The sequence below is a fragment of the Melitaea cinxia genome, chromosome 1 (assembly GCF_905220565.1).
Source record: "Melitaea cinxia chromosome 1, ilMelCinx1.1, whole genome shotgun sequence".
In the NCBI taxonomy this organism is placed as follows: domain Eukaryota; kingdom Metazoa; phylum Arthropoda; class Insecta; order Lepidoptera; family Nymphalidae; genus Melitaea; species Melitaea cinxia.
In genome coordinates, this window is record NC_059394.1 from 2,564,691 (window position 1) to 2,590,799 (window position 26,109).

The 26,109-nt window shown below is 33.6% G+C and overlaps 2 protein-coding genes and 2 non-coding genes across 4 annotated transcripts; all 4 read left to right on the plus strand.

Moving 5' to 3' along the window:
- The first annotated feature begins 10,232 nt into the window (after positions 1 to 10,232).
- Positions 10,233 to 13,394, plus strand: LOC123665907 (galanin receptor type 3). Its single transcript, XM_045600165.1, has 3 exons — positions 10,233 to 10,408; positions 11,400 to 11,541; positions 12,560 to 13,394. Exons 1-3 carry the CDS (start codon positions 10,247 to 10,249, stop codon positions 13,237 to 13,239), a joined length of 984 nt encoding a protein of 327 aa, XP_045456121.1. The 5' UTR covers positions 10,233 to 10,246; the 3' UTR covers positions 13,240 to 13,394.
- A 4,017-nt stretch (positions 13,395 to 17,411) lies between these two features.
- Trnah-gug lies at positions 17,412 to 17,483 on the plus strand. Its single transcript has one exon. It is a non-coding gene; the product is annotated as a tRNA-His (tRNA).
- Positions 17,484 to 18,995: 1,512 nt separating this feature from the next.
- Positions 18,996 to 19,067, plus strand: Trnah-gug. The gene has a single exon. It is a non-coding gene; the product is annotated as a tRNA-His (tRNA).
- Positions 19,068 to 21,478: 2,411 nt separating this feature from the next.
- On the plus strand, positions 21,479 to 22,660 carry LOC123666094. Its single transcript, XM_045600322.1, has 3 exons — positions 21,479 to 21,575; positions 21,976 to 22,063; positions 22,461 to 22,660. The coding sequence occupies exons 1-3, from the start codon at positions 21,521 to 21,523 to the stop codon at positions 22,591 to 22,593; spliced, it is 276 nt and encodes a 91-aa protein (XP_045456278.1). The 5' UTR covers positions 21,479 to 21,520; the 3' UTR covers positions 22,594 to 22,660.
- Positions 22,661 to 26,109: the final 3,449 nt, after the last annotated feature.

Consider the following 26,109-nt stretch of genomic DNA (forward strand, 5'->3'; position numbering starts at 1 on the left):
ATATATTAAAAAATTCTCTTTAGAAGTAAAACGTCGTAATATTCATGACTCCTATATTTATAAGAATATTTGCAAGGTTGTGATTTATATGGATTGTATTTTGTTTTAACTGTATCCCTACTATTATAATGAATGAGAATGTAAATTTGTTTGTTACGCTTTCACGCGAAAACACTTAACCGATCATCATGAAATTTTGTACACATATTTTTGAAGGTATTAGAAGTAACATAGGATACTTTAATTGAAAAAAAAAATTCAATGCGAGCGCGGTGAAAGTCGCGGGTAAAAGCTAGTAAATAATAAAATAGAAGATATTATAAAGATTTATGGTTCGTTAAATTTGTCTTATTCAGAGAAACTGTAGCGTTAAATGCGTATTTGACATATGAATGACAGTGAAGCGTCACTGTAATTTAATAAATTTTATTATACTCAAATATATGTACCGTTTCTCGGAAAATTATGCGTAATGTAAGAAGCTTTATGCCTTTATATTACTAATTATTTTTATTTAATAATATTTTCACCGACTTCAAAAAAAGAGGAGGTTCTCAATTTTACTGTATTTTTTATGTGTCATTCACCTCATAACCTTTTACTGGGTGCATCGATTTGATGATTCTTTTATTTAATCGAAAGCTAGTGCTTGTCATGTGGCCCCATTTAAATTTGATTGAGACCTGATGAGTACCTTTTGAGCTAACTGAAATAATGCATATTTATTTGATTAATCACTCGTCTAATTACGTTGCATTACTTGTCACTGTATTTGAAGTGGAAATTTTTTTCGTTTGCAAGCACACACAATTGTTGTGTCATAAGCTTCATTGGAGGTTTCCGATATTCTCAACAGCGAGTAGTCGAACTTATTATCTAACATACGTTTTCTATTATAAGCGACTGCCCGTGTAATCCTGCTTTCCACTCAAGATTCAAAGATTAGTTTAGCGAATTCAATTAAACTGTATGCAAAAAGATTCACCAATTAATGTTTATTATTTAAATGTGTATACTCACACTTCGCTTTTATACTTAATCAAACTTAGTAAATATAAAACAAAAAAAAAACACCTTATTTTAGTTTCTGTAAATTAGTAAATGAAATTATTATAATAGTAACACATTCTAAAAAGTACATAATATTACGTTTGTATAATTACATATATCATGTGTTGTTGGGATTAACGCCGCATGCCGTAACACAGGTTTTCCTAGTATGGCAGCAGAGGCATCTATACAACTAAATAAAATTGGAGTGTCTGTATGTAATATTAAAATAACCGCTTTTTACTAAATACATATGGATACATGTACAAGGACACGGTACATATACCAAAATAATATTTTTTACAATTTTTGTCTGTCTGTTTGTCTGTCTATAATAAGGAGCAACTTAGGCTACTTTTATTTTACAAGTTTATTTATTTTATAATTCTTCCAACTGAACAATAACTTTTTGTTAAATTCCACGCGAACAAAGTCGCGGGCACAGCTAGTCCTAAATATAATTACTGTGAAATTACTTTGTAACTACATTTAAGTGCAAATGTAAATCTTTATATTTGGAAAAAATACATTATTATTATTATTATGTATTAGACCAATCAAATCATCAACATAATTACCCTATCCAGCAGTGGAGCAAGCTATTTCTGTTTAATTGATGTTATAATTTACATTACACATATGACACCTTTAGATAGATTGTATAATCAATAAATATGACTAATGGGTGAAAATTGAATTAAAATAAAGTACTACTTAGAAACAAAAATAATTACTCATTTCGCCTGGAAACATGAATCAAAACGAAATTCTTCTGTTACTCACATTAATTGGAAAACATTCGCTTTCCATTAGTATGTAAAACAGCTTGTACCCGTTGGACATGTACCCGAGATATTTTTTATTTTCATATATCATGCTATTGTATTCCTATTCGTCATATAAATAGGAATATATATGCTTGTATATGCTTACAATGCAAACTTTGCATATTTTTTGTGTATATATAAATTAATCTTTTGTTGTTGTCGCTCGCAATTTTTTTTCTTTTTCTCTATAGAAAAGCGTGGAGTGCTTGATATATTAAATGTAACAATTATTCTACTTGCAATTATCTATGTGTGGAGAGTTATAAAAATATAGTAAAAAGTTATGAAAATATAGTAAAATACACCCCACGTTTTTTACTCTGACTTGAATTATTCTCTTAATAACTTAAATTTTATTATAATTTTATTTTGAAGTAATTAATTATGATTATGTTCGATCTTCTACTACTGTAATATAAACTCTTTGTAATTAAAAATTATTTTCTACTTTTTAGTTCGATTAGCTATAAAAGCGTGGTTTTTTAGTTTTATTAAACTATAATTTATTTGAAGTCAGTTAATAAGCAGCGGACAATTCAGATCTTTCTAATGATAACTAATTTGTCTGAATATGACAAGTAGTTTAGGAGATATGTTCGAACAGATGAACATGGATACCTACATACATACATACATAGACTGTTAAAATTATAACCCTCCTTTTGGCTTTACCGTAGTCGGGTAACAAAAGGAAAAAGTGCTTGACAGTTGTGGAGCTAAATAACAACGTCTAGACTCATCGACCATCGCCGTAATGTGTTTTAAAGTCTTGTTCTTTTTATTATTTTGTACTTGTGACCAGATGTTTTATGGACCTTATTCCTTGGTGCTGGAGTTGAAAATCGGGTGTCCAAGATATTTAATTAAGCTGTTTCGTCCCGTTTGTATTTGCTAACTTAAAGTTTAAATTTGTTGAACGGACACTTTAAAATATATCAGTTAACATCTCTAGGGTTGTCGACTAAAAACATTTAAGAATAGTTTCTAAAAATCGTTTGTTACTGTTGTTGTTCTACTGCTATAACTATATATGTACAATTGTACATGTGTTATAAGCAAATATTTTTGTATTAAATAATCTCAATTAAAATTACGTTATTAACAAGCTAAGTTTTCGTGTAGAATTCATTGTCTTTTTTAAACTTTTGGATTAAAGGTAAGAAAAGTGTAATATGTGTTAATTGTGATATTACAAAATGAACTAAATCAAATATTTAATTCTGTTATAGCATTGGTTAAGTTGACATCGAGCCATACTGTGGATCTTTTGTTTAATGTCAAACGAGGGCTTCAGAAGGAGTAAAAGTTATATTTACTGTCGTTAAGTGTAGAAGAAGTAGCCAAAAATATTTTTTTTCGATTTTATTTCATTTGTTTTCTTGTCTGTAGTATACAAATGCCGAAAAACAATCTCTAAGTCACGGGCGAACAAATAGATGCAAGAACAAAGGTTTAAGGTATCCTAAGTGAAACGCTCACTTTGCGTATATCTATATTATTTTCTAGAACTTAAACCTTAAAACTTAAGAATATAATAAATTTAAATCGAATTAAAATAATGTATCTAATAAAGTATAGTCATTTTTTTATATATTTCTTTTTACTTAATAAGAAATAGTTCTTTCATCATTTTGAATATATAGTTCTGAATATAATATGAATTGACGTATCCAGTTTATGACCCTTGAAATTAATTAGAGCCATATGAATAGGCTCACGTTACCAGGTCAGACCTTACTCGGATTTATTTTAGGGTCATCTAATTTGTAAAGTTTGAAATTTGATGTTTTATCATCCCAAGATGTACGCTTACAAACTGCCGGTATTTTATCACCTTCATTAAGCAACGGTTTTTGTGTCATTCAGTCATTAAGTCGGAAAAAAGTTTATTTGTATTTTAAATAGAAATTCAAGGTGACATTTCACAAAATTTCTTTACAAGAATTATAATATCTATATAAAATATCTATATAAAAATTTCGTGTCATGATGTATGTAAGCGGTAAACTCCGAAACTACTGGACCAATTTTTATAAAATTTTGTAACTATCTGTAGTCTGGTCCAACTTAAAAGATAGGTTACCTTTAATCTTAAGTGGACCCGGAAGGTGGCGCTGCTATCGGTATGTATACAATCAAATTTGGTAGCTGTTTTCCGGGCAGGACAACGTCTGCCGGGTCCGTTAGTATATAAATATATACATATATAGGCTAAAGTGGTGATGATGATGATGATGATATAATTTTGACAATATTACCTTATCGCGTCTGTGCAGCTTGCCCAACCTCAGACTATGATCTCTTTAATTCTCTTTCGTACATTCTTATCGCAGGTGATACACTTTTCGTTACCAGTGATCAATCTCTCCAAAATGATTCGAACGACGTCTTAAGGCAAATGAGTACTCGGTTCATTAGGTTTCTTCTAATGAGTTTATGTGGCACCCATATATCGGTTTCTTTTTGTATAGCCAGGCTTTTTCAAATGGGTCAAATCTGTTTTATGGTCAATTCTCAGATCTTCAACTAAGTATATTATTATTACTCAAATCTCGATCTAGCTCCAGTTTTTCAAAAATGTCGTCACGTTTTTCCGTAACTGGGAGATCAGAGTGAAATGCATCTTTGACATCAAAATTTCCAGACTGAAACGCTTAAACCAATTTTGATCTACTCTTGCTGACACTGCATTAAATCCATAAACCTCAAATATTTCTTGCGACTTGAGTCACATTTTTCACCTTTTTAAAGTATATCTTTACTTTATCGTTTTTTACTTTTTAATTTTATTTTTAAAATGTCACCTTTTCATAGTATCAAAACCAGCCAGTTACAAACAATACAACCTAAAAAAAAAAATTATTACAACTTTTTACTAGATAATACGAAAACTTTTCCCCGACCTATTATTATGAAGAGGGTTAAAGGTTAGCATTTTAAAACAAGACACTTGGCCTTTGTAAATTGAGATAATGAAAAAAATTGACCTTTAATAAAAGACAAACAGGTTATTTGAAGCTTCGGAATATTTTTTAGAAGTAGTTTTTTTATTCAATTATTATTATTTATACTAACTAAAATATGAAATTGAAAGACGTTTACTTTTTGTCATTTTCCAACATTATCGCTCCACCATTTCTAGCGAATATGATTGATGATAATTAATATGATGGCCAGAATTATGTGAACTTGTATTTTTCTGTTATTGTTACCTATACTAGCATTAAGAAATTAACTCAAAAACCACCGAACCTGAATTTAAAAATCTTTCACCGGGAAAATGAGACGTTATCTCTAAAAGTCAAAATCGTGAACACAATGCGGGCGCTTCGAGAAAAAATTTCGTTTGAAATAAATATTAATAAAAAAAAAAAAAAAAAACGACAGCACACGGTAACGTAGCTCGGATGCTTCTCGTACATGGAATCGGGACCCGGATCGATACCCAGCTCCGGGATATTACAGGTTGAATCAATCAATTGATCAAAATATTTATTTTCAGCAGCCAGTGATGCAGCGTGATGTACGGTAACGCCACGGAGGAGGGCGCTGGGGAGTCGCGTCCGCAGGCTCATATCGCGGTGCTCCTGACGCTCTACGTCCTCGTCTCCATCATCGGTATTATTGGTATGAAACAAAACCATGTGTACATAAATATAAATATAGAGGTAGAAACGAATTTGTCAAATATAAATATTTGCATTGGTATACGTGTGTTCAGGTTTTTATTACATACGACATATTTGTATGAACACTACAGATGTGTGTCGTAGTGAGGGGTTTGTGATAGTATTGTGTGTTTTTGTTTGCCGTGGGCTTGTATTGACTTTATGTGAAGTTTTTCTTATTAATTATTAAAAACATAGATAAGCGAAATTGTCTATCGTTATAATACAATAACAGTACATCATATAATATTGTTAATATACTATTTTTTGGTTTTGCAAAACACATTTACATAAAATATTATTAAAGAACAAAATTATGTTAATATCAACGTAATAACCGTTGAATACACAAAACAATTACTTTTTATTTTATACTCTGCGCTACAGTTTTTTTATGACAGCCATAATAGAATGCTAATTTAACAAAAATATCTATTATCTGCGCAACTATTATAATAAATATACTAATAGTACAAAAATTTCTTTAAAAAACTCTATAATTCTAATTATGTTATTTTATTATATACTAGAGACCCGCCCCGGCTTCTGCTAGATGGCGCTGCTTTAAAATTGTCTTGTCTACTTAAATTCATTTAATTATGTTTATCGGCTTAGTTACTTATATTGTGTGATTTTTATAGTGTGACGCTAGCTTATATAGCATGGTTATTAACATAATAACTACAACATTCAAATATGCGTCGTTAGATAACACGTTGTTACAGAATGCGTTGAAGAAATAAAGGTTCACTGTTCGTTCCCCGTAGGTCATAGCGTGATAATTTGTAGCCTATATGTTGACCCGATTTCTTAATAATATTCATGCCAAATTTGAAATAAATCCATGCAGTCCTTTTTGAGTTTATCCTGGACATACATACAGAAAAACAGACAAACAGACAAACAGGCAAAAATTCTAAAAACTATATTTTTGGCTTCGGTATCGATTGTAGATCACACCCCAAGTATTCTTTAAAAAAAATATTCAATGTACAGTTTTGAACTTCCTACCATTTTATTATATGTATAGATTAGGTTATTTTATATCACTCAAAGACACATTTAAATAGAACCACACACACATAAGCACCAGTTTCAAAATACAACGAGGATCGTCAGAATCAGTCTGCGCAGTAAAATGTAAAAAAGTAACGTGTATCAAAAATACAGTTGAATTAAGAACGAACTCCTTTTTTTGAAGTCTGTTAACAATGTCTTTTCCTGCAAAAGCCGTTAAACAAATTTAAGATCTAAATTTCACTACCCACTGCGGATTAGCATAATAATGTTCACCTCAGATGTTCGTCCGTAATGTTCATCGTAATGAGCAGGTTTTTACGCGTTTTTTCTTTAAAAGATACGCTTCAGCCTGTAATATCCCACTACTGGGCATAGGTCTCTTTCCCCATGTGGGAGAAGGATCAGAGTTTAATCCACCACGCTGCTCCAATGCGGGTTGACGGATATATTCCCTACGCAACGATCGCTATCAGATGTACATGATAACAACCGACGGCTTAACGTGCTCTCCGAGGCACGGCGGGGAGACCCACAAGGACTGCACAAACGCCCAGACCACGGCAAATACCTGTATGGCCAATACAAATGTTTGTGATGTGCGGGGATCGAACCCGCAACCGCCAGCGCAACAGATACAATCCATGGCTGTGACTGTTGCGCCAACGCGGCGTCTTATAGAAAGATACTTAACCTTTAATTTAAAACAATAGATTAAAAGTCACCAGCTTAATATCGCGGCTTATGATTTAAACATAAATATAGTGCATTTGAATGTGCATTCAGTAAATCAAATACAACAAAGCAAATAATATATGTAAGAACTAAGAAAAAAAAAGGTTCAATATGTGCATCGGAGAAATTATTAGCTGTTTTTCCATATAATGTAATGTCACATACCGTTTTGTGACAACACGACCGCAGGCGTGAGAAGTTTTTAAAAAGTAAAGACAAGACGCATCGATAAAAAATTTAACAAAAATTTATACACTATGTCTATTTGATTACATTAAAATCTACATCAATAGTAAAAAAGTAATGATATGATTAAAGACAAATTAATATGTCGACACCTATTTATACAAATAATTGTGTTTGCAGACAAACGAAAAAAAACCGACTTCGATTACACCGACAAGTAATGCAACGTAGATCGACGAAAAAATAGTCAAGTAATTACGCGTTATCAAAGATTACTCAAAAAGTAGTTATCAGATCTCGATAAAATTTAAATGTGACCACATGATAAACATCAGCTTTTGATTAAATTAAAAATTATCAAAATCGGTATGCCCAATAAAAAGTTATGCGGATTTTCGAGAGTTTCCCTCGATTTCTCTGGGATCTTATCATCAAATCCTGGTTTCCTTATCATGGTACAAAACTAGAGATATCTCCTTTCCAACAAAAAAAGAATTATCAAAATCGGTACATTCAGTAAAAAGTTATTTGGTATAATACAACGTAGGTCGACGAAAAAAGCGTCAAGTAAAAACGCATTATTAGATATAACTCGAAAAGTAGTTATTAGATCTCAAATAAATTTAAATGGGACCAATTGACGCACACCACCTTTCGATTAAAAAAAAATTGTCGAAATCGGTCCACACGGCCAAAAGTTCTGATGTAACATACATAAAAAAAATACAGTCGAATTGAGAACCTCCTCCTTTTTTGGAAGTCGGTTAAAAATAGATAACAGATCGAAAATTTCATCAGTCGATTTACACATAATGTTTTTTTATATTAATTATTATGATATTAATGTTATAATATACCTACACACAAACGTAACCAAGACCATAAAGCGATCCAACAGACACAGCGATAATTCCTCGTCGCCACAAATGGCAGCAATAACAACCGGTCAACCGAAAGCCTCCATAAAGAGAATAGATTATTACCCGCAACACATACATCAGGCTTATTATTAAATATTAGAAACTGGACTAATTCCTTAGTTGATCCTACTGAAATATTAAGGGGTTTGATTCTATTTTTAAACGAAAATTTATAAGTATAATATAAATAGTACAATTTCGATTTTTAGTAACTTCTAATTATTTTACATATAAAACCTTATTCGATTACGACGAAGTTTACGAACTATCAGAATTTTTAAAAACTGAATAAAGAATAACGAGTAAATTAGACTTATCAAACCAGTCAATTGATTGATTGTCAGGCGAACGTCTCCGTGTAGGAGGAGGATTAGGATCGTGACGATAAAAAATACGTAAAGTTTAAATTTAAGATGACCTTTATCCACATAAAATTATAGAGATTTTCATTATATATCAAAAAATTTCCGAAAAGTAGCCTGGAGCTAAGAACGAATGAAATTCAGCGTAAATCTTTTTACGGTCAGCTTAGTTTCATAAATTAAAGAGCCCGAGGACACACGTTTATGTCCAAGTCACCAAATTATAATAATAACCTTTGGTACATAAAGGTGACTCTATTAGGTTTTCTTTTCAATTCTTAAAATACATTTTAAATAAAAATATATAAATTTTGATTATACTTAAGGTATTTTTTTTTAATAGACTTACTATTATCCAATATGCGACCTCCAGGAGAATTAATTTGTGCCCAAAAATAATTATTGTAATTACATAATTGTTTTTACTGACAAACGAAAAAAAAAAACGACTTTAATTACATCAACAAGTAATACAGACGGTAAGTAGTCCAAAAAATTGCCCATTAAATGCGTATTATTAGGAATCAATAATTGTGTTTATAAAATAATAGTAAGTAGACAAAAAATATTAACAAACGCAACAGTCGTCACTACGATTTTCGAGGGTTCCCTTCGATTTCCCTGGAATTCCATTATCAGATCCTGGTTTCTTTATCATGGTACCACCCTTGGGATATCTCCTTTCCAACAGAAATGAATTATCAAAATCGGTTCATAAACGACGAAGTTATCCCCGAACATACATTCAAAAAATATATACGATCAAATTAAGTAACATCCTCCTTTTTTGAAGTCGGTTAAAAAGTACTTATCGGATCTTGATCAAATTTAAAAGGGACTACACGACAAGCCCCATCTTTCGATTAAAAAAAGAATGAACAACATCGGTACAACAAGATAAGTGTCTTGTAATCTCGTGACTACTTTTTGAGTAATCTTTGATTAGACGTATTTACTTGACAATTTTTTCGTCTATCTACGTTGTAACTGTACTTACTAATTGTACTTGTCGATGTAATTGAAGTCAAGTTTTTTTTTTCGTTTGCGAGCAAAAACATTTATAGCTTAAGTTTTGGAGTACCTTAGCTTTTGACTAATATGCAACATAATGACCCCTACTAGGAATTACCCTTTTTTTTTCACGTAGGGAAAATCCATCTTGGATACCCTCCAGCGCAGGGGCGCCAGAGGGTTATGTCAGACTCTTACTGACTAAAAACACACGTTGACTACGTACGTTGTGAACGTGACTGCTCACACGTGCACCACCACGTGTGAGCAGTCATCCGCCTGGGTGGGGCGAGATGGCGTCGCGCTAGCATTCGCCACCTACTAGGAATTACCCCTGTGTCAAGGGTCCGTTAAAAGATAAAACATACAATATAAACATTAATACAGTTATAATAAAAATAAATCAAAATATTCGAACGAATGATTAGAGCTTCATTGCTGTTATAAAACTTTCAGGTAATGTAAGTCTCATGGCAGCACTGGCGTCTAGCGGTGCATCAAGATTGCGCACACCTCAGCTACTCAGCGCGTGCGCTGCTGACCTCCTAGTGTGTGCCGCCAGCGCCCCCCTCGCTGCTACCAGGGCAGCCAGGATAAACCACCTTCCATGCCATGTCACACATTATATTGAGGTATATTGTAATATCTAAAAAAAGCGAAAAATTTAATGCAAATTATTACCATAATTACATTTGAAAACAGTTTTTTTTATAAGTAACTGCGGAGATTCTTGCCGAGTCTTCTGTACAGACTCTGCATTCCGAAGCGGTTGTAGCTTTACTTTTAACGATAATAGAATTTCTAATTTGTAAAACGAGAATTCGGAGGTGCTTTTGAACCTTTTTGATTAAATTTATTTTTGATTTTGATTTTGAAAACGAATTGGAATATTTATACGAACCTAATTTGTTTATGTGCATTTATGTAATAAATAGGACGGAAACAATATTTTCACGTCAACCAGTGTAATAAGAACTAAATACAAGATTTTTAATAATAATGTTATTTCTTATTTCTCAGGACAAATTATTTTATATAGTACAGACTGTACTTGTGCATTATTTCGTGTTTTCCATCCTTTACATTAAAACTTTTAAGTTATTTATTTATTTGTATTACCATAAATATACTATTCCAAGCATTACAGGTTTATTACCTAATACGATAGCACATACTAAAATATTTTAACCAAAACAGCCACTAACCATAACATATTGATAAATAAAGCAGCCCTTGTGAATTTATTCAGAGTACAACAAAATAGGTCCACCATAGTTAAAAATCTAATATATAAAATTCTCGTGTCGCGGTGTTTGTAGCTTGACCGATTCTTATGAAATTTTGTGTGCATATTGGGTAGTGGACCCCTAATTTATTTTTTATTTTTAGATAAATTATTTATTTTTTATTTTTTTATGATACAACATTAAAAATACATAGAACCCTAAATTTTCAACCCTCTACGATCAACCCCTATTTTTAAATAGCGTTTAGCGGCAAGGCAACGTTTGCCGAGTCAGCTAGTAATAATATAAAGAATTGAATTATTATAAAAAGTAACTTAAATTCTGTACGAAAACGTGAAATAAAAGTAATAATATACTTAAATATTATACTTTGCAGTCATTCCCAGTAGCCGCGAGTACACTGTCGCTAGTAGCGATGGCTGCGGACCGATGCGGCGCGGTGCGGCGAGGACGCGGTTCACTCTGCGCCAGACCGTTCTTAGCGGTTGGACTTGTATGGGTGACGGCTCTATTGCTTGGTATGAATAATCTATATAAATAAAAATGAATGTTGCTAAGCGCATAACTCGACAATGGCTCGACCAATTCGGCTTATTTTTTTTAGGTTCCTTAAAGTCCACGGAAGGTTTTTATAACAATAAAAAAGCAAATAAAAATTAAAAAATTAAAAAATATAGTCATCACTCGGAAAAGTTACATTTATTTTACTACTAGCTGTGCCCGCGACTTCATCCACGTGGAATTTAACAAAAAAGCTATTGTTCAGTTCGCAGAGTTATAAAATAAGTAAATTTTTAAATAAAAGTAGCCTACGCTTCTCCTTAGTACATCTGCTATCTGCCAGTGAAAGGCCCGTCAAAATCCGTCCAGCCGCTTCAGAGATTAGCTGGAACCAACAGACAGACAGAGAGACAAAAATTGTAAAAAATATTATTTTGGTATATTTAACGTGTATACATCTATATGTATTTAGTAAAAAGCGGTTACTTTTATATTACAAACAGACACTCCAATTTTATTTATTTGTATAGATTTTTTATTGAAAGAACGAAGTCTGTCCGGGAAGCTAGTTTTAAAATATTTTGTGAAAGTTTTTTTTTCGCTGTTTTAAATTTGGTTTACAGGTTACGCCTAATTATGAAAAATGTAGTTTTCATACTTTTATTAAATCTAAAGTTTAAGCATACCAAATTTATTTACTACGTATATAAAGTCAGTCAGTTCAGCCTATTGTAGTCCACTGCTGGACATAGGCCTTCCCAAGTTCGCGTCAGACATCCCGGTTTTTTGCAATTCTCATCCAGCCTACACCGGCAATCTTATATACAGGATGTCCGGTAATTAATGGATAGCCCCGCAGGTGCTTGTGAGGGTGCACGGGACCAACTCAGAAAAAAAAATAAAAAACTAATCTATCTGTAACTGCAAATTACCGGACAACCTGTATATTAGACAACACTAGATTCTAAAGAAAATTTAACATTTTTAATAGTATGTATACAATATTTACTAAAACGGTTTTATGTCTTGTTACAGGAGTGGTGACAGTAATAGCAACATGCTTGTCATGTCCGCCACTGGCGGCTGCACATGCTATCATCACTTACTGCATGCCAGTTGCTGCCGTCACTCGTTGTCACTGGGCCGTTAGAGTAAAGCTCACTGCTCTGTCTTTGACTGCGAGAGCTGCCCACGGAGAATTGCCTCTGCCAGTTCCACTTATCCGACGACCGACTCACGTCATCATTGTCGCTGGTGTTGGCGGGAGAGAACGCCGTGACGCTGTAGACGTCGGTGACGTCAGAGCGAAGAAACTGCAGCCAAGTCTGCTAGGTCCACAACCAGCAACCTCAACTCTAAGATCGAGAAGACGACTCGGCAATGTTTTGATTGGTATTGCTGCAATATTTGCTGCCTGTTGGTGTCCGCACGCAGCAATAATAATCTGCAGTGCGTTTGGCTTAAACGCCCCAATAGTTATAACACAGTATGCTTTACTGCTCGGTCACGCACATTCAGCATTAAATGCAGCAGCGTACTGGTTGCTGAACAGACACGCGCTAACTGCTGCTTGTGCTGCGTGGCGCATTCCTCAATTGAGGGTACGTGAAGAGAGGCCCTCATCGACGAACGAGGCCGCGCTGGGCGCGTTCCACCCTCGTCTTGCCCGCCCGGCTCCCTCCCCGCGCCCTCCCCCCTCTAGCTTCCTATATTGATGGCCATCTATCTTCTAAGCTCTCTCGATCTGTGATTCCTGTCTCTCAGTGCCTCGTGTAGTCTATGCAAATGCGTCTCGTTTTCGTCGTTACAAACGTTGTTTGAGATTTTATTGTGAATGATATCCGTCAAGCAATAAAGTGTATGAAACAGTTATATTTGTTTTATTGTCGTACTAAAAAGGGTTATAAACGCTTAATGACGTGTACTTATCCTGCAAATTGTTTTAAGTAATATTCGTGCGCTAATGTGTCAGAAATGAGAAACAATAAAAGAATTATTTTTTATTGTGGATTTATCGTCTTTATATTTAATGTTTTCGTTTATTTGTAGTATTAATAGTATATATAACCTTATAAAATTAGTGTTATTGTGTAAAAAGGAGAACATTTTGTTCGTTGAGAGTTTATTACACTTTCTAATTCGTATGTATATAATAAAAAAAATACTGAGACATCGAAAGCCTTAGTTTACAATAGTAATAACAGTTTTGGTAAATTTTAGAGGATATTCTTCAGGATTGAATATTTTTATTGACGCAGCGGTCACAGCACTGTTTTGTGGCTGTTGCGCTGGCGGTTGCGGGTTCGATCCCTGCACATGTGCAGTCCTTGTGGGTCTCCCCATCGTGCGTCGGAGAGCACGTTAAGTTGTCGGTCCCGCTGTTATCATGTAGGTACACCTGATAGTTACTCATAGTAGGGAATATATCCCCCAACCCGCATTGGAGCAGCGTGGTGGATTTAGCTCTGATCCTTCTCCAGCAGTGGGATATTAAAGGCTGAAGCGTAGTCTAAAAAAATATAAAAAAATGACGTCCTAAACATGAATTTGACACATGAAAAATTCCGAAAACACATCACATAGACAACAATGTTTTTCAAGCCATCAAATGCTAGATGAAAAACAAAACTACAACATTTATAAAATCTATATAACTGTATTCTCTTAGGAATACTTGTAACTTAAACAATTATTTTATTACTAGATACTAGACATAGCGAAAACAGGGATAGAAATCTTCGATTTTATCTGAGAATGTTACTAAAGTGCTGTTAAAGATAAATAAACTTTTGGTCGTGTTCTACAACTGAGAAAAAACAGTTCCCTATAGAGCAATTACGTATAAGTTCGAGGCACTCTTTGTACGTTCTAAGGTCGGTGTCGTCCATTTAATATTAGAAATGATTTGTTACAAATATATATTTGTTATTCGTACTTACAATCATATTAAAATTTTAGCGAATGAGCTATTTAACGGTTGAAGTAATGATAAGATCTTCGCTATCTCCACCGACTCTTTATTAAAGATTAATAATATGAAAAACAATGTACCCATGGTAAAATATACAATATAATTCCAAAACAAAGTGCACGTAGTAAAATATCAAATCGAATTAATAAATTGTGAAACATCTATTCTAATATTATAAAGAGGTAAAGTTTCTAATTTTGTTTGTTTGTAGGGAGTAATCTTCGCAAATACTGATCCGATCACGAAAATTCGTTCACTAACAGAAAGCTACAATATTCAGGAGTAATATAGGCTATATTTTAATGTGATGAATTGAAAAAAAAAATCAGTGAAAAATCTTATATATAAAATTCTGATGTCACAATGTTAGTTACCATACTCCTCCGAAACGGCTGGACTGTTTTTTTATGAAATTTTGTGTGCATATCGGGTAAGTCTGAGAATCGGCCAACGTCTATTTTTCATACAGCTAAGTTATAAGGCAGGGGTTTGCAGGGTCAGCTAGTAATTACAAAGAAGAATTCAAAATACGAATTCTTGAAATCTATCAAAAAAATATTTTTATAAAAAAATAAAAACGAGAAATGAGTTTTTATTATTATTTGCATATAATAAGTGTAATATATGTAGGTACGCCACAAAACCAAATAAAGATCAGCAATGTGCTATGAAATTAGAAACAACAAATAAGTAACTTACACCAATTCTACAAATAATCCTGTTTCCTAGTAGTTCTACTAACGTTATAAATAGAAAATTTATAAATATGAGTGTATGAATGGATGATGTACAGAAGTAAAGACGTGTCAAAAGGGAAGTTTTGTTATCCTTTCACGCGGAAACTATTACGTCAATCGCGACATTTGTTATGTAAATAGCTGAAAATACAAAATAACGAACGAACTTTGATTTTGAGATTTAGCGGAAATAGAATTTACTCTTTGATAAAGATACTGAGTCTTCCACGAAGTTCCGTCCGCATGTTCTTGTAACCTCTCTAATCCATTGCCATTTTTTTATCCCTTATATAGCAAAGCGAGCAACATTTCTCAGGCTTTTTCAGGCAAAATATTTTCCCTAACCGTTCAAAGGATTATGAGATGATGATAAAGTAACACATTGCGAAAACAAATCTACAACTTTAAAAAAAATAACAGACTAATTCATATTAGCAATGAAGTCGCGTGTACACCTTTTAGAAAGGATATTTATTGTGTGTCATACATATAATAATTGTGTTTGCTGCAGGCAAACGAAAAAAAAACCGACTTCAATTATATCGACAAGTAATACAACGTAGCTAGACGAAAAAATAGTCAAGTAAATACGCATTATCAATGGTTACTACTACCTACGTTGTATTACTTGTCGATATAATTGAAGTCGGTTGTTTTGGTTTGCCTGCAAACACAATTATGTTGGTATTAAATACGGAACATTGTTTTAAAGTTATTTTTAAGCTTGAATATTAAGGAATTTTGTATACTTCAATAGTTGTAATTGTATATAATAGGTTACACCACTATTTCAAAGCATTTCGTCGAATTAAAATAAACTTCTAAGTTTCTAAACGTTGATAAAAATTATAGCAATTTCGTAGCCAGTAAAAGATTAATTTAAGCATTACTGTAATGTCAAATGAAGAAGAAGAAGAAGAAATATACTTTATTGTGCATAAAAGTTAAAGTATATAGGTATCATAAAGAAATAAAAAATTAATACAAAATAATAATATGCACAAAGGCGGTCTTATCGCTAGGTAAGCGATTTCTTCCAGACAACCTTGGGGAAGAGGAGATTTTAAAACAAAACAGAGTAGGGTCATCAAAAAGGCAAAAAAGTGAATGCTACTATCTAAAAATATAATAATAAACATATAAATAAATTAATTAATAAATAAATTAATGAAGCTAAGATTTAACGGAGGTAAAGTCGATAACTAGTTTAAAGGGTAATAAAAATGCGGGCTCTTTAGATTAAATATTGAATAGCAATATTTTGAAATAGGTTTTTACGCAATGTTTGCTGCAAAGGGAATTCCTGAATGCGCTCCAACTTTCAACTGACAGAAGTTATAACTTCCTGTATTGTTTCAAGACACTTTAGACAATACCCGTTTGTTACTGTTTGATGTTTATTTTTCAATATAAATATTACCCCTTTTTACCCGACTACCAAGAAGGAAGCGTGTATTAATTTGTAATATTTTTATTGCCTCAAATCATCCAAACCGCTAAACGGATTTACATAGCGTCTTGATAATTCAAGTGTTTTTTGAAAGTGACGTTAAAAAGCTACTACGAATACAAAGAAAATTTTGAATTCGGGAATCGAAACCCGGATCAGCTAAAAAATGTCATATATTTGTTGTTATTAAGCCAAAATGAAATACAAAGTTTTTTTTTTTTTTTATCCGGCTGAATGTGGTTTCCGGACACTCACAGCATCACAAGCATGTTGCCAACCGTGATGGAAACCAGCTGTCAATGCAAGGCATCTGCAAAATTTCTAGTTACCTTATTCGTTACAAGAAAGAACACTATTTGAGAGCAGGTTTTGACTGACATATTTCCTGCTATACTCACCTCAGTAAAAAAGGTTGATGATTGAGGTTAGGGTCGTAAACACATTTGAATACTCCTGTTGATGCAGACGTCCATAGACTACGTCTAGCTTCTCTGTATAAAAAATAATGATCGTTTAATAATAAGCAAGCAAAGTGTTAGTTGTTTTAGTGTTACGGGTGGTTACGCAGTAGAGAAAGTAAGCGCTCCAGTTTGGTACAACTCGGCCGAATTTAGATGTAGCTCATTTTAACAATAAAGTATGAAGTTTGTTGACATTTTATTTTATTGTCATTTTATTTAAGAAATAATACAATGCACACTTTGGTAAGAAAATGTATCAGCTCCGATAGCCGTGATCGTCTAGTGGTTAGGACCCTACGTTGTGGCCGTAGTAACCCAGGTTCGAATCCTGGTCACGGCAGCGAAAAGCTGTCATGGCGGAGCATTATTTTTTTTATATTGTATTAAATACAGCAAGAAATAAAATATATTTGCGTGCCAAGCTGTGTAAAAGTTTCGAATACCGAGCATAATCGTCAATTTTTATGTAGGTATGTGTAGAGTAGATGAGTATCCCAATTTTATAGACGATTTCTCGAATCTTAAATGTGCCTTTTTTACCTGAATGGGAAAGTACGACAACTTTACACAAAGTTAGTGAGGTATTAATAGGTAATACTGATCGTAGACTGTATTTTGTTCCTGGTAGCCAACGCTCCTGAGGAGTATCGGGGTCGGCAACGCACTTGTAATGCTCCTTTTGTTACATGAGTCCATAGGCTACGGTATCCACTTTCCATCAGGCAAACCGTACGTTCTGTGCAAAAAAAAAAGATTTAATTAAGAGGATTCATTAAAACTCGACTTCGCACTACCTTTGAAATACAGTGGCCTTAAACATCATTAGAAAAAGAAGGGCAAAGTTAAAAATGTATACAAGTGATGAGTATCTCATTAGGATTACTACTATTTTGTTCTTTGAGAATAATTTTCTGTACTCTCCACGTTATATGTTTTATTTAATGATAGTTCATATTTTATTACCTGATTCAGCAAATAAATGTTTTTTTTTATACAGCTAGGTCGACAAACAAGCGTACGGCTCACCTGATGGTAAGAGATTACCGTAGCCTATGGACGCCTAGAACACTAGAAGCGTCGCAAGCATGTTGCCAACCCCACCCCCTCCCAGGAGCTCTGGTTACAATGATCGCTGACGGCTGACAACTGAATTTGCTTTCCGAGGTAGGGTGGGGATACTAATAAGGACATAGAATCAAACTAGAAACAAATATGTATACGCATTCAGCCTGTAAGATCCCACTGTTGGGCATAGGCCACTTTCTCATTGTACTATGAGTAACGATATTATAACAACCAGGACCGAACGCTTAACGTGCTCTCCGAGGGACGGTGGGAGGACTCACAAGGACAGACATCTAGACCGGAAAGAAATATTTGTATAAATAAAAATATCTATCTCGAGCGGGAATCGAACCCGCAAAAAGTCAGTGTTTTTGGCGACTAATCGCGCCACTATACCAGAGCGGTTATTATATTATATATTTAATATGTTTACAAATACAAATATCTGTCCGCGCTGGAATCGAACCCTCGACCGTCGGTGTTTATGCGACAACACGCACAACAGATACAGAGCAGAACTTACCAACTTATAATATGTCAATTGATAATTGTAAACCAAAAAGTGTACATTTTATAATTTTAAGAAATCATATCGTGAAGTCAAGTATTACGGGTGGTTACGCAGCAGAGAAAGTAAGTGCTCCAGTTTGATAAAACTCGGCCAAATTGAGATGTAATAGATTTTAAAACAAAAAGCGCTAAGTCTACTACCATTTTATTTTAACACCATTTTATTTAAGAATGAATGCAGTTTACATTTTGGTAAGAAAAGGTATCCGCTCCGATAGCCGTGATCGTCTAGTGGTTAGGACCCTACGTTGTGGCCGTAGTAACCCAGGTTCGAATCCTGGTCACGGCAGCGAAAAGCTGTCATGGCGGAGCAATTTTTATATATTTTTTTTTTTGAAAGCATTTAATATTTAAAACTACATATTGTATTCTTATAAACAAGACTATCTATGTAAGCAAAAATTAGATTGGGAAAAATGTTAATGAATTATGTGTGTGTGTGTTAATGTTATGAATTATGTGTGTGTTATTGGAAATCTTATATATAAAATTCTCGTGTCATAGTGATAGTTACAATACTCCTCCAGAACGGTTGGACCAATTTTTATGAAATTTTGTGTGCATGTCGCGTAGGTCTGAGAATCGGCCAACGCCTATTTTTCATACCCCTAAGTTATAAGGGGGGGATGAAGGGGGTTAATAACATATATAGCAAAACAATGTTTACGGGGTCAACTATTTATATATAAGAAAAAGAACTAAAACATGAAAAAAAAAACAAAAGAATTGTATTTGCTCGCAAATGACTTCAATTATATCAACAAGTAATACAACGTAGGTAGATGAAAAAATAGTCAAGTAAATACGCGTTATCAAAGATTACTCCAAAAGTAGTTATCAGATCTCGATAAAATTTAAATGTAACCACATAATAAACATCGGCTTTCGATTAAATTAAAAATTATCAAAATCAGTACACCCAGTAAAAAGTAATGCAGATTTTCGAGATATTCCCTCGATTTCTCTGGGATCCCATCATCAGATCCTAGTTTCCTTATCATGGTACTAAATTAGGGATATTTCCTTTCCAACAAAAAAAGAATTATCAAAATTTGTATATCTAGTAAAAAGTTATGCGGTATAATACAACGTAGGTCGACGAAAAATGCGTCAAGTAAAAACGCATTGTTAGATATAACTCGAAAATTAGTTGTTAGATTTCAAATAAATTTTGATGGGACCAAATGACACACACCACCTTTCGATTAAAAAAAAATTTGTCGAAATCGGTCCATACAGTCAAAAGTTCTGATGTAACATACAAAAAAAAACCCAGTTTAATTGAGAACCTCCTCCTTTTTTGGAAGTCGGTTAAAAAAGGAGAACATTTTGTTCGTTAAGAGTTTACACTTTCTAATTCGTATGTATATAATAAAAAAAATACTGAGCTATTGAAAGCCTTAGTTTACAATAGTAATAACACTTTTGGTAAATTTTAGGGGATATTCTTCAGGATTGAATATTGTTATTGACGCAACGGTCACAGCACTGTTTTGTGGCTGTTGCGCTGGCGGTTGCGGGTTTTTTGTCGAAATCGGTCCACCCAGTTAAAAGTTCTGAAGTAACATACAACTATTAAGTTCTGAAGTAATATACATGTTCTGCATACAATTTGGTGAGTAACTTACAAAATCAAACAGCATGCATGTCGCTTGGTGCAATAGCCAATGGTAGCAATACACAAAGACATACCATTTTTAATACGTATATATATTTATATACATAATTATTTTTAATACGTATATTGTGTGAATGAAGTGCGAAGTGAACAGTCGAAATAAAAATGTACACACATATACTTTTCATTTGCACTTTTAACTGTCAATCATATTTATTTAAAACAAAAACTAATTTTATATACATCTGTAAAAATTATGTATAAATTACAACGTTAACTAATTAAAATGATGACCAAGGAGTTTTGTGTCCGTAGACTATATCAACAAATATGATGAAATAAATGACTAAACTAGCTTATATTTTACTCACACAAACAAATATATCGTAATATAATTAAATCAGTTCTTTTGTTTGTTTGATCTCTATAATCCATATAAACCAGTCTTATTATTTTAGGATTTTATTTTGAATTTAAAAGCTTACTAGTGACCCGCCCCGGCTTCGCACGGTTGCAAAAACTGTCAGTTTTCCTCTACTATATTATACATAAAAACCTTTCTCTGGAATCACTCTATTTGCTAAAGAAAACCGCATCAAAATCCGTTTATTCCGTAGTTTCAAAAATCCGTAGTTTTAAAGATCGAAGCATACAGACAGCGGGAAGCGACTTTGTTTTATACTATGTAATGAATAATTATAAAAAAAAATATGTATTAAAACATCAACTTAGGATTTTGTGGGCAACCAAAATCCTTAACGTTATCAACAATGACTATATAGTATTAATACAAACTAAATAATACTGCTTTCCGGTAGTATTATGTTCCTGTGGTAAGGTAAGAAATCCTAGGGTGGACGGGCGTGGGGTCGGCAATGCGCTTGCTATGCTTCTGGTGTTGCAGGCGCCTGTAGGCTACGGTAACCACTTACCTGAAGGTAAAAGTGCGCCCTGAAGGGCCGTACGCTTATTTGCCGATCTAGTCGTATAATTAAATATAGCCATTGCGAAATGTCGCGGTACATCAATATACATAAATGACGTCACGCATTGATAAATTTTCAAATGAATACAATGCGTTGAAATCATTTCGTATGTAATTGCGGTTGTTCGATAACCTTAAAATGTTTATTTTACTTCTTATCTTCGTCGGTTTTATGAATTGGAGTGAGGCACGTGGTGAGTATTTATTGTATTTGATAATAAATAATTATGTTTATTCTTAAACAATAAAATAAAAGAATTGAATTTACATCGAAAATTAATAAAATGAGAACATTATGAATGTATTCGAAATCTTACGTATACGTACACACTTATAGTTTATATAGAAAAGGAGTGCAGAATGCTAATACTTTTTTTTGCATAAAAATACATTAAATCGGTAAAAAAAAACATCACGCACACTACTATGTATTCGACACACATACGCATATATACTATTTTGTTTATTATTATAGAAGTAGTCTTCGACATCAGAACCATAATGATGTTCAAACTTATGATTTAAATTAATTATTGTCGGACTTCGACCACTGGGTGACAACTGGTATTTATTATATAGCAATTTTTCTTCCAGTCACGGCAGAAATATGTCAAGTTAAACCAAGGGAAAGACATTGCCAGATCGAATGGGTCGTACGAGACAGATGGCCGCATAAAGAGAGGTTTGCATTTCTAATACAATTATTTTGTCAGAGAGACTAGCTATTACCTGCGACCCCTTTACAGGGAATATTAAGTTTTATATTCATAATTACTGCTTATAACATCAACGAGATACCAGTCCAAGTTTCGTGGTTTTCAAGTGTTTTGATAAAATGAAAAAAACCATTTATAGCAAAAAAAGGTTAGAAGTTTTGGTACTAATACCATTCGTATCACAATTCGTCAGTCTGTTCGTCCATTGGAGGATTATTAGTGGAACCGTAATAGATACAGATTTTTACAGAATACGTATAGCATACTCATTACCCAAATGTCTCGGAGAGCACATAAGTCAATTGCTACTGTTTTTTTACCATCACTCTGTAACTTAGAACAATTAAAAAAACTTTATTCCAGATGGGTCTACGATTGGCTCCGTAGAATATGTCATACAATCCGTTGGGCTGACCACTGTCCTGAACCGAAGCCCTATACTAATAACTTTGGAACCGAATATGAATGTTTGGACGAATGTTCTGGATGGGCGTAGAATAACAATAAGAATATTGTTTTCATTTAAAAATTTGTAGACATATATACTAAAGAAATTACATCGGTATGTTTGTTTTATTAGTGTTCAATAAAATGCATATAACAGTTTGAAGTATACTCAAGACCCCGTGTCCATAGATGAAGGTCGTAAGTAAGTAGTAACGTACAGTAAACATATGATGTTTTTTTTTATCATATCCACCTATATCGGCAAACAAGCGTACGGCTCACTTGATTACCGTTGCCTATAGACGCATGCAACACCAAAAGCATCGCAAGCTCGTTGCCGACCCTAACTCCACCCCCACCCCCCCTCCTGGATACCTTACTCACCAGGAACATAACATTGCTTGTTAGTACTATCATTTAGCTTTGATCATCCGAAAGGTTAAGGTACTTGCCCAGTCGGGCTGCTATTTCTGCAGGATATTTGCTGCTCTGCAACACTTCAGTGACTTATAATAGAAGTAGAGTAACGAATCATACCATATTTTTTTTGTCTTTCAACATCACTTCAGCCTATTGCACTCCACTACTGGACATAGGCCACCACATGTTCGCGTCAAAAGTGGCGTGAACTCATGTGTGTTGCCCATAGTCACCACGCTGGGCAGGCGGGTTGGTGACCGCAGGCTGGCTTTGTCACACCGAAGACGCTGCTGTCCGTCTTCGTTATTTCAAAACCAGCAGTTGGATGGTTATCCCGCCACCGGTCGGTTTTATAAATTCCAAGGTAGTAGTGGAACTGTGTTATCCCTTAGTCACCTATTACGACACCATGGGAAGAGAGGGAGAGTTTTTTTGTCTTTATGCCTAACCTAATGATATTAGATTAGTTCATTAGTAGTTTACTATTTAACAAATCAGCAGTATGATGTATATATACTGTATAAAATTCTTTTTAGTTTATATAATATAGCTATAATATTAGTTGCATCTAAGTATATATAGTCCACCTACCACCACCGTGTTTCGGAGAGCACGTTAAGCCGTCGGTCCCGGTTGTTATCATGTACACCTGATAGCGATCGTTACTCATAGTAGGGAATATATCGGCCCACCCGCATTGGAGCAGCGTGGTGGATTAAGCTCTGATCCTTCTCCTACATAGGGAAAGAGGCCTATGCCCAGTAGTGGGATATTACAGGCTGAAGCGTTCTAAGTATATATACAGGTTAACAAAAATGAATCGCTGATATCTAGGTATGTACGTGCATAAAGTCCGAACGGTTGCACCGATTTAGGTTAATTCTTTTTTTAAATTTGTTTTTGTGAGGACAAGGTTTGGACATAATAAAATAAAATAAAAAATAGACAAATAAACATGGCAGTACGAAGTTTCCTCGGTCAGCTACTGCAGGTAAAGATTTAAACTGACATGTATTAAATCCTTCCCATGTCCCTTTTTACGGTTGTCTGGCACAGAGATATCTTCATGATAGTATCTTGAAAGGTTGGAGGATAATATTTTAGGGTATGTTATAAGGTTTAATTCTTTTTATTTCTACAATTGTTCATTTATTTATTGCTTCGTATAAATTCATTATTTTTTTTCGTTCGATTGTTTGAATCGATTTGAATTTTTTTTTTTCGATTATTTATTGCGAACACGAACTCAAAATACTGACTTGCTTTAATTTTTTGAGTGCGATTGTAGTCTATGCCTACCCCTAATGGAGGACCCCTAAGAATTAATTACTATTTAATATGTGTTTATTTAGTAAAAAAATATTATTAATACACAAGATACATAGAAACATTTCATAACTTTTTACGTCACAAACTGTAACAGTCAGTGGAACACTACGTGCGCTTATATTCCCGACGGAGGTGTGTTCGTGTCGACGTATTAAAAATAAACATCACACATTTCATAATAACCTTAAAAAGTTTATTTAAGTTAACGAGGAAAACGACAATCTAGTATGTTTTATGTTAGTAATATATAAATTGTCGATTCAAGAAATTAGAAATGAATCAGGCAGTAACGTACTAGGCTGGCTATGCTGCTCTACTGCCGATTGGCGCATATATTTTTTACCACCGAGAAGCGACCACTACCAAGTAAAAACATCCGAGACGATATTGTAATATATTTCCTATCCACATTTCTCTATAAATCTTTAAGTGTCCTTTTTCTACAAGTGGAGAAACAGGCTTATGCCCAAAGTGGGAATTTTCAAACTGAATAAAAAAAAAACGAGTGTACTTTAGACCACACGACTGAAGTAAAACTTCTGTGTAATAGGCCTGCACTGTGTCTTAGATATACGAAACTTAACTGGCTATGAGAGAGAGAGAGAAAGAAATTTTGTGCTCCACCTCTCTCTCTTGCTCCGTTCGCCTCGCCCGATCACACTTTTCGTAACGCACTCGTCACACATTCACCAGCTTACTCCGCAAGTCAAGCGTGCGTATAGAAGTTTTACTTCAAAAGATAGTGTCATATAGTTTTCTCTTCATATGTTATTATTAAATGAATGTTATATTATGTTACTATCATTTGAGAATTCGGTCGTCAGACTACGAAGTAAATAAGTGTATCGAAAACCGTAACAAATAGTTATGAAAATACATCAATCTAATTATCGAACACCCTGTTCAACAGATAGTAAGCTAGACGAGGACGGGGCGCGGCCAATCTCCGCGTAACTATTTTGTAGATTAGTTCATAGGTAGAGACGAAATATAAAAAAATAAATTGATTAACACATATGGGAAAAGAACAAATGTCCGAAATCAAATATAAGGTTTATAGTACGAATAAATTCAACTATAAATATTTAAAAAACGTATTTTTTTTTTGTGGTTCTTCGTCCCTTGTTATAAAACTATAGCTTATGTTCATACTTAAAGAAATAAATGACCTATTTAGTCGTTAAGGTTTGGTATTTCAAAATCCATTTCCGTACTGAAAAGCAGGTCATAAGTTGAACTTTCTGAAATACAAATGAAGTCAAAGAAAAATTACAATTTACAAGAGTTATTGGCTTGATTCTGAAGTAGAGTCTTCAGTTTCCTTAATGACAAAACTATAATTTGCGAAATTATTACCCGTTATATTATTCATTTTGAGTGCTTTTGTGAGATCGAGTTTCAGACGTACAAAGCTTATTTAACTGATTCCGATTAACTTTTAAACTAAGAATAATTACAGCTTCTTCTTCTTCTTCTTGACTAATTGTCACTTCTCTATGTACACTTTCACTACGCTGTGTCCTATATGCCTAAAGGTTGTCTGGAACAGATCGCTTTTCTAGTGATAAGACCGCCTTTGTACTATTTTGTAATATCTTATTGTGTTGATTGTTGTTGTGTACAATAAAAAGTATTATTATTATATTACATCTCCCAGATCAGTAACAATTAAAGAAAACAAAAGATATAGAGATAATAATTCAATAAACTACGTGATTTGTTAGAACTTTAAAAAATATTTTTAGTTTTAAGTCTGTTGTTTTCAATACTCTATGTCAAACACTCCCTAAACGGTCGTGCTAATAACGACAGTGTT